The sequence below is a fragment of the Salvia hispanica genome, chromosome 3 (assembly GCF_029641045.1).
Source record: "Salvia hispanica isolate PSC_SH4W2 chromosome 3, Shi_PSC_v1, whole genome shotgun sequence".
NCBI classification, from domain to species: domain Eukaryota; kingdom Viridiplantae; phylum Streptophyta; class Magnoliopsida; order Lamiales; family Lamiaceae; genus Salvia; species Salvia hispanica.
This window is the reverse complement of record NC_142694.1, coordinates 58,570,316-58,586,062: the sequence shown is the minus strand read 5'-3', so window position 1 is coordinate 58,586,062 and position 15,747 is coordinate 58,570,316. Positions and strand designations below refer to the sequence as shown.

Genomic DNA, 15,747 nt, shown 5'->3' with positions numbered 1-15,747 from the left:
CATTCTCCTCATTTTATCGCATCTCATCTAGGCCACAAATATTAAATTGCAATATTCACAACTACTCCTAACTGTTTTAATCGTAAATTGAAAGCATGGAACAATTATAACATGGAAAATTTATTATTCATTCGAAAAAATTAAAATTAAAAACCTTAAAAATTAAAAATTACAAATCCTATAAATTCAAAAACTACAATTGCTAAAAACCTGATTCCCCCCATCAACTTTTCGATTGCCTATATATAATACATGCAAACTACAATACAAGTATAATACATGCAAACTACAATACATGCAAACTACAATACAACTTTTCGATATTGTTTGGTGACCCAGATATCACATGTTCGAATCTCTCCACAGCATAGTTCTTTTCTTCTATATTTGCTAGTTTTTTTTCTCTCTCTTTTTTGTAATTCTAATACAATATAGTAATGTGTAAATACTAATTCTCTCTACTTTCTACTTTTGGGAACATAATTTCTATTTGTTCTTTTTTTATACCACTTATGTTAATTTTAATTCTTTGTCACTCCAATAATAGAAAATTGTTTCCATCAATATTATTCTTACACAGAAATTAAAAATGTTAAATATTAATTATTTCGGTCAAATCCGATGTCACCGACATTGAATGGACCCTATAACTATTAACAGTGACTTGGGCCCCATCATAAAATTCTGACTTCGCCACTGAACGCTGTCAGTCTCGGGCCGGACCCCAGGTGCGGTCCGACCCCCCTTCCACCGCTAGCATTGTGGATGGTCTTAATTTAATTGAGCTTATATAGTTTAATTTATGCAAACACATGTTTAAATTGAAAACCACTATTTTTGACAATTTAGAAATATATTAAAACTTAATGGCCCTAACCTAACTAATTCCTTTTTTGAAAATTATTACTAGTACCAATAATTTGCATGTGGACTACTCCCTCCGTTCACAAAAATTGTCTCATTTGTGGACGGTACGGTTTTAATTAGAAATTGACAAGGTAAGAGAGAAAGGGAAAATCACGTAAAATAAAGAGAGATTGAGAGAAAAAGTGGATAAAGTATGAGAAAAAAAAGTTTCCATATTTAGAAACAGGACCATTTTCTGTTAACATCCCAAAATGACAAAATTGGACTATTTTTCATGGATGAATAAAGTATAAAATTGGAGGGGATAGTTAATTGGTGAAATTTTTTCATTCTTTGTGGGACCTCTTAAAGGCGATTTTGAATGACCATTTAGAGCATCCACAATGGCTCACCCCTCATCCTCCCGGATCAGTGGTTTTTGTCCTCATCCGCATTGTCCACCTATTGCAGGCGGATGGACGATCGTCAGGACGAGTGAGACGACTGAAAGTTCGATCGTCTCACATGGTGGCCCGATCCCTCGTCCGCCCATTGCAAGAGGTCGGACGAGGACGAACTCGGAATTTTTTTTTAAAAAAAAAATCAATTTTTAATTCTAAACAATTAATTTTTAAATAAAAAATTAATTTTTTAAATTAAAATTAAAAAAAAAAACTATAATTTTACAATGATCCATACTAAAAGACGGATTCGTGAATTAGTGTGAGAATATATTTTGTAGAATATAATCATTTACACTAAATGAATAGGTTTTGCATTGTTTGAGTAAACCTTTTATAGATAAGTTTTCAACTCCAACTTTCATTGTAACTTCGATGTGGGATAAATGGTAGTTTTATAGATAGGTTTTTAACTCCTTAAAAGAGAGTTTTTGTTGCTTTATATAAAACTTTGTTTGATTTCATTACAAAATCTATGTTTAGCCTAATGGTAATCGTGTCTTAAAAAATTATAGAGGTTGTGGGTTCAAGCCCGAACTCAACAATTTTTTTTTTTAATTTTGATCTTTATTATATTTTTCTCATTTTATTCGATTAATGTAAGTGTTTTATTTAAATTTGTTGTGTTCTATAGTGGTATATTTATAATTTGCTATTTTTTATTTGATTAAAATTAAATATAAAATTTATAAATTCATTTTTTATATTAAGTAATATACAAGCTTTTCATTTAATTTAGTATTTAATTTTATTTATTTATAATATGTGAAAATATAAAATAATAATAATAACAAAGAAAATTAAATGAAAAAATGGGTAATTGATAAGGCGGAGACTAGGGCGGAACCACTGTAGAAGGAAAGATAGTACTAAGAAATGCTGATGTGGCCATCACTAGGGCGGATGATCATCCAACCATTGTGGATGCTCTTAAATCGCACTTTTTTGTAAAAAAAATTTATAATATTACCTCGGTCTTTATGGTATATATTTTTCTTTTTAGTTTATTCTATTAAAGATGTTACTCCCTCCGTCCCAAATTTGTAGTAACATTTTGCCATAAAAGTCCGTCCCACATTTGGAGTAACATTTAGAATTTACCATATTTGCACATAAAATTTTATCCCATTATTCACTAAAATTACACCCAAATGTCATTATCTATATTAAAATAAATCAAAACAAAAATAAAAAATCAAAAAGTCAAAGAGGGACTCACCTTCAACCAATTCACTTCATTTATTACACAATCAATTATCTCACTTCATTTATTACACACTCCATCATCTCACTCCACTATCTCATTTCATTTATTACACACTTCACTTCTCACTTCATTAATTACTCATTCCACCAATTCCTTAAAACCATGTCATAACTAAATGTTACTACAAATGTGGGACGGAGGGAGTACATTTTATTTTTATTATAATCCTAATATGTTAATATAAAAATTATATTTTTTCGTTTCATTTAACGCACAAAATAAAACATCCTAAAATTATGTAGTTTGCAAATATGGCATTTTGAGGCAGAGGAGTATATAGATAAAAATGTACTCCCTCCGTCTCTGATTAGGAGTCACACTTTGACCGGGCACAGATTTTTTGAAATGTAAAGAAAAGTTTGTTGAAGAAGTTAGTAGAATGTGAGACCCATTTTTTATATTGGTTTTATAATAAAATGTGAGTGAATTGAGTTAGTGGAATGTGAGACCTATTTATTATTTATGATAAAAATGAAGTGTGACTCTTAATTGGGGACGGACCGAAATGGAAAAATGAGACTCTTAATCGGGGACAGAGGGAGTAACAACCACCCACTCATTTTTCAAGTAATTAGCTATCAAAAATCATCAAAAAAAAAATTAAATTAATCAAAATTAATGCATTTATTTAGCATTATTCCAAATTAAAAATAAAATAAAAAAGGAAGTGATAAATGTCACGGTCACCTAATGTGTCTGAGAATTCGGTTAAGAGTCCATCAAAGTAGATGATTCGCATATTCTTTTCTTATTTCCGAATTTATAATAATTTTAGAAATAATCGAGGGGGCCCCACAGAACTGTAAACCCCATGTGTCTACTCCAAAATATTCCAGCCCGATGATGACGTGGCGCGACACATCAACACCAGAGATAGTGATCGAGTACGCACGCGCTCATGTCGTTGCATTCCGCGGGCCCCGCGTGCGCTGAATCCAACGGCTGAGATTGATTGTTGGGACGGCTTGGAGCCGTACAGGTGACAATCATGCTTTTACCGGTTTACAAAAGATTTATGGCTTGTTTGGCCCCTCTTCTAAATTCGTTTTTTTTTTCCTTCAAAATTTATTAATATTTGATATTTCGACATATATATTTATAATGTGAAATTATATGTCTTGGGATAAAATTAGTGTGGTAAACTTTTTAGAAGAATTACATGACCATGAGAACCTGTCGGCGCAACAGTTAGTTTTGTATTAGAGCAATCTATGTTGTGCCTTTATTGAGTGGTCATCAGTACGTAACTTCACACATCAATTTTATTTTCTATTTGAATTATGATAAATAATTAGTACTTTTATAATAATATAAAAATTTTAAGTGCAAATTTATACCCTTATTCCTACGTGGATATTATAATAGATGCAATTGTACAAATAATTTTATCATGTCTCACAAGTTTGTTTGAAGTTTTAATCTTCAAATTTCGAAATAACTTTTAGAACTTTGAATTATAAGAGCCCAATTTTTGCTTCCAATGATTCTAATTTTTGTTTTTACTCCAAATGAACTTATAAACTTATCATTTGGGTACGTACTAGTAGAACATTCAAACTATGAAAATAATTTATACTCCTATCTTTTTATTTAAAAGGGGTAATTAAACCGTCAAACCTTTACAAGTTCTTTTTTTTTCTTGGATTTTAGCAAGCGAATTCTATAACTAAATTCATAATTTTAGTTTTATTTTACATTGCCACATATAAAGCGTTACTTTTAACAGAAATATTTAATCACCCTATATATGCCTAATACTACGTGTTATATTTTTTTTACTGAATGTTGTGTACCTTAATTTTGTCTATATTCACTTGATAGACTATAATTTGAGGGTTGATGACATCCACGTGTCGATTACAACTTTATGATAACCATAAATATTATTTAGAGGGAGACCAAATTATTAATGAGTTTGAACTTCACTGATATTTCGAGTCATGTCTATTTCACGACACTCATCACATTTATTTTAATTATCATATATATAGAATGTGTGGATGAGTGATAGGATCGACGACAAAATTGGCTGGCAAAATACTGTGATTTTTCACTAAAAAGTTTTGAAGGGACAAATCATTCTCTCCCACTTTTATAATTTTGCAAAAGAAAATTTGTCTAACCATTTCCAGACTTGGGGCACATCTACCTTATATTCTAAACGATTAATTAGGATCATATTTTATTTTAAAAAATTGCAGTAAAAGAAAGTGAATTTTGCTTACAACAGATTAAAGATAATCGAGTTATATTAACAATTTAAAAGAGTCTTTTTCAATCAATAAGAGATCAATTTCAGTGCGTGAGACAACATAGTGGCCTACACACACTTGTTTTTTGGTGTATTTGTCTACGTACACACATACATTTCATTGTTAGACATGTCTCTATTTGAGAATATTAAAACGAATGACATTCATTTGAATAATTGAAGAGATTTGGTAGCTCTCTACTTCGGATAGAAAAGTTTCAATACTACTGCTAATTAATATATGTGTTTACCTAAAACTATTACTCCAACAAAAATGATACCCACCATCTATAAATCCCACATTTTTAAATTATAAAAATGGTACTCCACCTTTTTTTCATACATAAAAACCAGTTCAAGAGACAATTCCACCATGGTTAAGAGATTAAATTATTTATAATTCATAGTTGATTAAAAATAAAGGGAATAATTAGTTGATAAGTGTATATTATTAGTAGTACTAATTTTGTACGTAAATTAGGACAGCCGTATGCCACATACTTCTCTGATTAAATGAAAGATAACTAATAGATAGTTGCATTAAATTGAGGTAACTCACATGTGATGGGACTCATTAAAAAAATGTTTTCAAATAGTACTAAAAAAAATTGATTTGTGAATTGAGTAGTACCGGTTTGGTGGGAGATTTGTCTGGTTGGCTATGAATTAAGTAAAGGAATTTATATTAATTTTTATTTTGAGATCTAATATAATAAACGTATATTTGTGTTACTAAGCAAAAAACAAAATTATATATTAGATAACAACTGGATAATTATAAAATCAATAATGCAAACTGAATAAGGGAACAAACTGCAATTATTTAAATCATGGAGTTGGAGAGATGAAGAAACAAGCACAGCTGTATTTGCAGGAATATGTTTAATTAGGTGTCCACATTTAATTAGGTTTGCATTGTAAAAATTGTTTGGTTGAGTGAAAGTGAAGCATTTTTTTTACTATATAACTATCGTTTTTTCTTAGATTATGTTTGTTTTTTCACTATAAATATATTTGGTGCTAACGTATACTACTACAACTTTTGGTGGACGCAACATCTATTTTCAAGTTTTGCTCGGAAAATAAGAAAACAAAAGGATGAAAATAATAAAATTAAATAAAAAGAATTAAATGGGTGATCCATGAAATGTGTTGAAGAGATGAGGACAAATCTTGAAATTCTTAAATTACAAATATTTTGAAACCAAGTGGGCAGGCATTAATAAGGATAGAATAGTTTGTGCCTTGATGCATTGAAACTATGAGATAGTTGGACTTTTTTATACATGGTCCACTCTTGGAATTGAACACTATGGAATATTTTAATTCAACAGGTATTATTTAAATAAATTGCAAAATGAAGTCTATATATAATATGGTCATATGAATGCATGAAATTTCCAAAATTCGTGCTCTCCTCCCTTTTATGCATGGTGCGGTTTTGGTAGGTTGTGATTTCATACCAAAAATTCAAATACAAGTACTTACTATTTTATTACAATGTTGTTTAATAATAATAAAATATAATTAAATTTTGTGAATAAATATATCAAGAATTGACAAATAAACAGTCCGTAGAAACAATGCAGTTGGTTCGGAAGAGACGGAGTTATAAGCAAATAAATTATAGTAATATCAAATCAAATATACTATTAAATTCATAGTTGTTATACTCAATTAATGAGTTAAGGGTTAGGACATAGAATTGGACTTTATTGAGTTTGAAGTTGATAACTTTAAGGTGAAAATGTGCACTTTTATTGGTAATAGAGCACCCAACCTTGCTTTGCGGATTGCATAGTCTTCAAGCAAGACTACACGTGCACATGCGCATGCACACGCACACACACACTAAAAAAGAAACAAACAAAACAAAATTATATAAAAATACAAACTACTCCATAATCTATAATAATTTTGTGAAGGACCACTCACTAATCTTAAAAGTAGTGTTGGGATATGATGACAAATTGTATTCCAAGAAAATGAGTACATATGTCATATGGTATCTTCCCAAAAGTGAATCTTACAAAAAGAAAAATACTATTTTCTTATCAAAAATTACTTTCAAGAAAAAGAAATTTAGGTACTAGCTAGAGAATCACTCATTTGGATGATGACATATTGTAATCCAAGTAAATCAGTGCACAATATATCTTCTGAAAGTTGAATCAATTGAGATTTTTTCCTTCTCTTTTCCAAAACAAATGATGGCATATGTGAAATGATTATTATTTGTCCCATTTATAATCACATTTACTTTAGCCTTTAATTTTTTTTAAAAACACTAAATTACCTTGACATTCCACCATTATGATCCCTAATTATTAAATGCTCCATGTTATTTTTTATTCACATAAAAAAGATTTGACTAGTCAAGGGACTATGCCTTTTCTTATCTCTCAACAATTATTGGATAATGATACACCCTGTTTGGGAAAACAAAAAAAAATCTATATTTATAATTTATATACACATGAATATTTGTGAAAAATAGCTGGACATTACAGTTGTCAAGCATGAGAAATGGACCTACAATTTCCCAGTTTTAAATGGAAGGATTTGATGTGTGACTTCCATGCATGTAAGAAATAGCAGACACATTTTCACATTTATTCAAATTTCAACCCCTCCTCAATAAACAATAATAAAATAAGTACAATAATTAACTAAAAAATAATTAAATTTCTGAAGGTGAACAATAGTGAATGTGATCTGTTGAAAGAAAGTTCCAAAAATCACCATCCACACTTAGTCACTATCACAGTGAGGTCAGAGAAATCTAAAAAAACTGCAAAACCAAAAACTGATGTGTTTTCAGACAAAAAGAAAAGCTATGAAAAATGTAAAATGATTCATAACAAACTCAAACTATATCTGTACAACATTTGTTACAAGTTAAACAACATCCCTTTTTATGTGTAATAACAAGATTTTTTTCTTCTACTAGCTAGGTACAACAATCTCAGGCACAAGTACAAGTCTATACCATTTTCTTGAGGGGAAAATTTTTGAGAGGCATTTTGAATCAGCATCTCCACAAAGAATCCATTGAAACATCACAAATGCTTGCTGAGCTCATTGCCTTCCTTGATGCTCATCCCCACCCCTTCGATGGCGGTGAAGGCGTCGTCGTCTATGGCGATGGAGGACGTCGAGTCGAGCCCCGACCCTGCCTGGATCTCCTTGAACATGGCCATGACCTGGATGATCGTGGGCCGCTTCCACGGACGGTCTTCCAGGCACGCGCACGCAACCGTCAGATGCTGCAGCAGCTCGATTTCAAGGCTCGGATCCTCCTTGAGAAGGAGTGGGTCGAAAACGTCGCTAACTTTAGTCTTGGCAACGAGCTTCACCCACCCGACGAGGTTGTTGTCCCCGAAGTCGGGGGAGTCTGTGGGCTTCCTCCCGGTGAGGAGCTCGAGCAGCACAACCCCGTAGCTGTAGACGTCGCCCTTGGTCGAGCAACGGAAGCTCTGGTAGTACTCTGGGGGCACATACCCCGGAGTGCCAGCCAGCGTGCTCACACTCAAATGTGTGTCCATCGCGCTCATCAGCCTCGCCATCCCGAAATCCGAAACCCTAGCCTCAAGATTCTCGTCGAGGAGCACGTTACTCGACTTCATGTCCCGGTGGATGATGTGCGGGATGCAGTTGTGGTGGAGGAATGCCAGCCCCCGGGCCGCCCCGATCGCGATCTTCCTCCTCGCAGACCAGTTGAGGCTGATCCCGGCCTTCCTCCGGTCGTGGAGTACGTCTTCGAGGCTCCCGTACTTCATGTACTCGTACACGAGGAGGCGCTCGTCGCCCACCCTGCAGTAACCTAGTAAAGGAACAAGGTTCCGGTGCTTGATCTTCCCGATAGTCTCCATCTCCGCCGTGAACTCCCGGTCGCCCTGCCCACTCACATGTATCAGCTTCTTGATGGCGACAACACTCCCATCCTTGAGCTGCGCCTTGTACACGTCCCCGAAGCCACCGGACCCTATCAATGTGTCATTGTGGAACCCGTTCGTGGCCTCTAAGAGATCAGCAAAGGTCAGCTTTCTCAATGGCTTCTCAAATGTGGCGAGGTTGATGCTCAGCGCATCCTTCGCGCTAAGCTTCCAGTTGCTCTGCAACGTGGCCGAGTTCGAGTGGTTCTCCATGTACGCCTCGAGAGCCGCCTCCTTCTTCTTCCTCCGCTTCTTCGTCTCCACGGCCACAATAACCAAACCGAATATGCAAAACAATGAAAACAACAACCCTATCGCCACACTCCCTGCAAGGCTCGCTTGCTTCCTACGCGATTTAGGATGCTGGCCCGAGCTCCCCGCAGCCACCTCGCCCCCACACCGAGGCAAAGGGTACCCACACAGCCCTGAATTGTTAAGAAACCTGTAATCCGGGAACGTGTCAAAGGGCGCTGATTCAGGTATAATCCCAGAAAGATTATTGTTCGACAGATCAATATCCCCGAGCAACGTGAGCCCTGTCAACGACTGTGGGATCGTGCCATTCAGCCTATTGTAGGACAGATCGAGAATGGCTACATTCTTCAAATGCCCAAGCTCCTGAGGGATCGGGCCAGAGATATCATTGTGCCCCATATTCAAGATCGACAAGTAGTACATCGTCCCTAGCTCCTTAGGTATGCTCCCCTCCAGCTTATTATACGACACATCAAGAAAGATCATCGATCCATTGTGGTTAAACGTGGGCTGGGTGATGCCCTTATACACCCTGGTGAAGTTGCACGGGTGCCTAGTCGAGATCCTATTCAGCTGCTCAGCCCTAATCCCCCCAAACTCGAGCAAGTTGCCAGCACCATGGCACTGCTTGCTCCCATCGTTCTTGATGTACACGTAGCTCTTCCCCGTTAGCACGGCCTGAGCAATGTTGCCCGACTGCTTGAACAGAGCAGGCGGGATCGGGCCATTGAGAGAGTTTGTGTTCAAATCCAACCAAATCAAGCTCTGGCAATCGCCCAACTCGCCCGGGATGCTCCCGGACAAGGAGTTGTTGCCGAGCTTCAAGATAGCCAGGTTGCGCAGCTGCCCCAACGAGGACGGTATCTCACCGGAGAGATTGTTATTGGACAAGGAAATCCAGTTCAACCTAGTGCAGTTGCTAAGGCTAGAAGGGATCAAGCCACTCAAATCATTGAAATCAAGAATCAGATTCTCCAAACTCTGCAGATACATAAACTCTTGAGGGATTTCACCATGGAGTTGATTCAACCACAGAATTACATCTTTCAACTTAGACAAAGAACCCAAACTAGCAGGAATTGTGCCGCTGAGATAATTGAAGCTAAGATCAAGTGACTCCAAATTTGAACAGTTGCTCAGGCTTTGAGGGATTGTACCTGTGAACATGTTGTTTTGAAGGTACAACACCCTCAAGCTGCTGGTACCACCTCCGCTGCACAGCCCAGCCGGAATTAATCCAGACACATTGTTGGAACTCACATCCAAAACCTCCAAAGACTGCAGCTTTGAGAAGGAATCTGGTAAATCTCCGACGAAATTGTTGAAGGAAAGCTGCAGATTTCTCAAATTCGTCAATTTAAGAAGCGTGTCGACAGGCAATATGCCGGAGAAGTTGTTGTTGGAGGCGCTGAGATGAGTTAGAGAAGAGCATTCCGCGAGGGTTTCCGGCAAGGAGCCGGTGAAATTGTTGAAGGAGAGATCCAACTGAATCAGAGTGGAGCAGGATTCAGAGAGAGACGACGAAACGACGCCTTGGAAGTCGTTTTGCTGGAGGTAGAGATACTGCAAAGTGGCGGCGGGGAGCACGGGGAGAGCTCCGGTGAGGTGGTTGTCGGTTAAATTGAGGAAGGTGAGCTTCGAGCATGAGGCGAGGGAGCTTCCGACCTCCCCGGAGAATCTGTTGGAGGACAAATCGAGGTGCTGCAAGCTCGAGCAGTCGCCGATTTTGGGGAAATTTCCGGAGATGTTGTTTTTGGTGAGATCCAAATAGGCGAGGTTTTTGGAGCTGAGTTCCGGGAGGATTCCGGCGAGCTTGTTGAATTGGAGGGACAATTGCTGGAGGGAGGGGAATGCGGCGGCGGAGAGCAGCCACGCGGCGGCGGAGTCGCCGGAGATGTTGTTGTGGGAGAGATCGAGGGTTTTGAGGGAGGGAAACGCGGCGGCGCGTGGGGGAGAGTGGTTGATTGAGTTGGCGGAGAGGTTGAGGGAGGCGAGGGAGGAGCAGGCGGCGAGGTCGGAGAGCTGGCCGGAGATGGAGTTCTGAGAGAGATCCAACGAAATCAGGGCGGCGGAGCAGGTGAGTTTAGAAATGGAGCCGGAGATGTTGGAGTTTTGCAGATTGAGGGACTGGAGGGCTTGGAGGGGGAGGAGGAAGGCGGCGACGGCGGAGAAGTCGGCGTCGAGGTGGTGATTGGAGAGGTCGAGGGCGGAGACGCGGGAGTTGTTGTTGCAGGAGACGCCGGGGAAGTTGCAGGGGGAGGCGCTGGGATTCCATGCGCTGAGCTGGGTTGGGTTGGGGAGGGCGTTTTTGAAGGAGATTAGGTCGCGGGAGTCGCGGCTGTTGTCGGCGGCGGAGGAGAGGAGGAGGAGGAGGAGGAAGAGATTAGTAGTGTGTAGTTTCATTTTGAAGGGAGGGTGTTAAATTTAATGGGGGGGGGGGGGGGAATTAGCTGCAAATTAGCTTGTGTTCTTCTCCCATTGGAAAGAGAGGAGATTGCAGAGAAAGTGAAGGAGAAGGGAGAGAAGTGGTGAAATGGGAGGAGTCAAAAGGGGAAGTGAGGATGGTAAGAGAGAGATATATAGTGATGATTGTTTAGTTGAAGAGACACACAGCTGTTGAATCACATGCTTGTATTTACTTATAGAGAGAGAGAGAGATTGGGCTGCGTACGTGTGATTAAGAATGGATGGAAGTGTCTATTTTAAATGTAGATTCCGTTGGGGTGACTTTAATTACAATTGTCTTCATTCATGATCTCAAAGTGTAATTAAGTTTAATTCATCACCTTTATTACAGACTGGCCTCGGACCATCATTACTTTTGACTTCAGATTATACATATCCCCCACTCACTACCTATTTTATCTAACACTTCCCAATTATCAAGTTTCCATATCCCTCTACGCATCCCTCTCATCCAAACTTCAAATTCATATTTCCAAATCAATACTTTTAATTCCTTAAACTCGATGAATCATACTACAACCTCTGAGAAATGTAGTAAAATGCTAGTATTTGAAATCATTTACTCCTTCCATCCCATTAAAAATGATCCATTTTTCTTTTTGATTTGTCCAAACCAAGATGACGCATTACTTAAAATAAAAACCTCTTTATCTCTACTTTATCCCCTTCTCTTACTTTACTCTCTCCATTTAACACATAAAATAAAGTTACATAAAATAAAATCTCGTGACGCCCAAGAAAGGGGTCATCTTCCTTGGAACGCAGGGAGTATTTCCTTTTTTACCCCATCAGTCCTAAAAGACTATGAATATCTTTATCCTCTCTCTTGGAGCATATCAGGGGAAGAGGTAAGTTGAGAATGTATATTTCTCATTTACCTTTTCAAAAAGGTAATTATACATTCTTAAAAAGTAATGAACTCCAAGAGAAGGGTAAATTAAGAAGACAAATAAAATCAACTAACTTTTTGCCTTTTCTTTCGAGAAGAGGTAAAGATACCTTCTCAAAATGAAAGAAGATATAATACCTCCCCAAATACATTTTCCATAGGAGCATGAAATTTTATCAAGAAGAGATAAATATGGTAGTTATTTCTCTTTTACCTTTCCATTTACTCTTTCCCTTGGAGATGCTAGAACGTAGTAGTGATTTTTATATTTAAGAAATTTCATGTTGTCTGTTACTTCACTGATTGAATATGCACTCTGAATTAAAATTCACTTTACATATTACAATTAAGAAAAATAATGAATAGTAGTAAGCTTCAATGGAAAAATGATACGTTTCAAAATTGACCCTGGCTATATAGACACATGAGACATCAAAGGTTACTTAAATTTAAGTGTCTAGAATAAAAAATAAATAAATCGTAAATAATAATAGTATAAAGTTTATTTTTAGATAAATTACTATAATTTATTATAAATTTGATACACATACCATAGTTTGGTAATTATTGATGAAATTAACCCATGTATAACAATACACATATTTAAGTAAGAAAATAGAAAAAAAGATTGAAGTAATATTTCATATGCAAGGAGTCACTGCATGAAATGAGGGAATAGAAAGACACTTTATATCCTTTTAGGCCGATAGGCAAAAAGAGGGGGGGAAATGACTAATATTGTATTTTGCATATTCTAGAGATCAATAGTGATATTATTTAGAGTTCAAATACCTAAAAGGTGCAAATAATATTTGAAGGCATCAATTTTGAAACTCATTATTTACATTATACCACAATTCCTACAATAAATTATTCCTCTAATAATACTGCTTATATTTTTTATATTAATTTGCATTATTCATTCAAAAAATACATATCTATAATGATGATACTGAAAATAATTGTTTTTTATAAAATGAAAGTTACCGTACATCTTTTCCTCCTTCCAACTTACTTACTATTTTGATTCTCCCCTCTGCACCATTCCAACCCCAAAACCGCCCGACATCCCCATCCCTGCCGCTTGCCGAGCAGTAGCGGGCGGCGCTACATCCCTTTCCACCGTATATTATAGTTAAATTTCAAGATTTGATGTAATAACGTCAACAGAAAATATCACTATATCAAATCTTAAAAATCTAACTGTTTATATTAAAGTTTAAAGATTGAAATTTATAGAAAAGATGCTTTTATCAGTATTCCACTCCACAATTTATAGGAGTATTTATATATATATATTATGCAAAACCGTGCGCCTACTTCATCCCTTGCGTTAATACTTAAAGAGTTTGTTACGTTTTGTCATAAATAGACTTTGGAGTAATGGCTATCTTCTTTGACCATTACGTTTTTTGTCACACTAAATGCAGGTATAGTAAGTGATGTCAACAATTCTCTTTTCCTTCATTTAATTGTGTGCTAGCTAGTAATGAGGTTTTTATTACGAACTCCAATCCTTCTATTTATGGATTAATGAAAATGGAAAGAGGCATCTCCAAATTACTTTCATAACCCATTTTGATAAACCTTTTTACTGATAAGAATGCTACAATTGGTGCATCTAGCAAGATAACTTTTATTGGGCATTCAACCAAATTAAAGTGTGATATGAAACATGATATGATCAATGCATGTATGATATTCATGTAATCCCCTTTAATTTAAAGTGTGATAATTAAAAGTTACTACTTATCAATAATTCAATCAGTAAAGATAATCTTATTACTGTCGTTTATGAATATATGCTTCAAATGTATAACCGACTTCAATTATTGTTGTATGAACTTATGACAATAATTTTATAGCAATTGCCAAAAGAATATAAAAATTTGTTCAAATTATGATTTTGTTTCGCAATTTTGAAGATCAATTGAAATGAACATTAAGTTTAGATTGAATCACAATTGTTAAATCGAAATTTTGTGAAATTGTAACTGATATGACAATGAAAATTGTATATGAATGTATCTACCGATAAATATGTAATGATGCCGTCTATTTGTAAAAATTATGTCATTTGGTTGATAAACAATATAATACACCAAGACGATTAGTTTTTTCATCATAAGATGATTGCAGAATTTAGAAAAAAGATTCAACTTATTTTTAGAATTACAGGATTGATGGACCAAATCTAATCGAACTATGCTTATTACATTTACGCAGTCGAGTTATTAAATATTGACAAAGAATAAACGTAAATACATACACCAACCATGTGCATTCATGTAATATACAAAACTTGGAGAAATAATCTATCGAATTTGATAGCCTACAAGTAAGTGTCAAATATAGCTGCGGCCTATACCAATATAAATTACTAAATTGTTTTACTATGAAGATTGAGATTTGTGACCATTTATTTAGAATCTAAAATTTATTGATTGACATCATACGAAAGGTAACCTACGCCTTGCTACATAGTGGGAATATGACACATTTTAAGGATATTAAGATAGGGATGTATTAAGATAACAATCCTCTTTATTGTAACTCCATATTATTATTTTAGGTTATTGGATTTGAAAATCGTGTGTTTGTCATGCTGTCACGTGTAAAAATATGGAGGGGTAAAATAGAAAATTTCTAATTTTACGTTACCAGATTGCAGTGCTGTTAATTGAATATTGCAGTCTTACCACAATAATATTGCAGTTTACCACGACTGTAATATCTAATGCAGTAGACTGCAATATCTAATATAGTAGACTGCAAACCCGTATTTTTTCACGAAACTTAATCCTAGGCGTCCATAAATGAGATCTAACGGACTATATTGGTGGTATGGTGTTATCCTATCTACGGTGGCACCATAGTGCACCCCTATTAGGATATAAATAAAGAATAGAGGGAACATTTTTTTTTTCTATAAACTTTGTTAAAGTATCATTTTAGGTCTGTGAATTTTGAAAATATTATTTGAGATCCGTTAATTATGGGTTAATATCAATTTAAGTACTTTTTTGTTATTTCCAAGTTTTTTCGGATGAAAATACCCTCAATAGATTTAAGGGTACATATTTTTAATAAACTTATCACAAACTCATATTTTTTATAAATAAATTTATTATATATTTTTTTGACGAATTTTCTAAATATAATTTGACCTTCAATATTATCGATTTTGTGGCAAGAAAAGTTCCTTCCGCAACTTTTTATAATTAAAGAATTTTAAAATATTTTTGAGGTATGGATACTCGTAAAAATTAATGTCACAGTCAATAGACGACACTTGAATATTGGTACATTGTCAAAAATATACAGTCAAAAATAGATAGTAGAGATATTTATCAATATTCAAGAATCGTCTATTGACT

At 35.6% G+C, this 15,747-nt stretch overlaps 1 protein-coding gene across 1 annotated transcript; it reads right to left on the bottom strand.

Annotated features, from left to right (window-relative positions):
• Window positions 1–7,662: 7,662 nt before the first annotated feature.
• On the bottom strand, window positions 7,663–11,634 carry BRI1 (Leucine-rich receptor-like protein kinase family protein). The gene has a single exon (XM_048113638.2). The coding sequence runs from the start codon at window positions 11,416–11,418 to the stop codon at window positions 7,885–7,887; it is 3,534 nt and encodes a 1,177-aa protein (XP_047969595.1). The 5' UTR covers window positions 11,419–11,634; the 3' UTR covers window positions 7,663–7,884.
• Window positions 11,635–15,747: the final 4,113 nt, after the last annotated feature.

Coding starts and splice junctions, on each gene's coding strand:
- BRI1 (XM_048113638.2), bottom strand. CDS start 11,418: ATGAAACTACACACTACTAATCTCTTCCTCCTCCTCCTCCTCCTCTCC.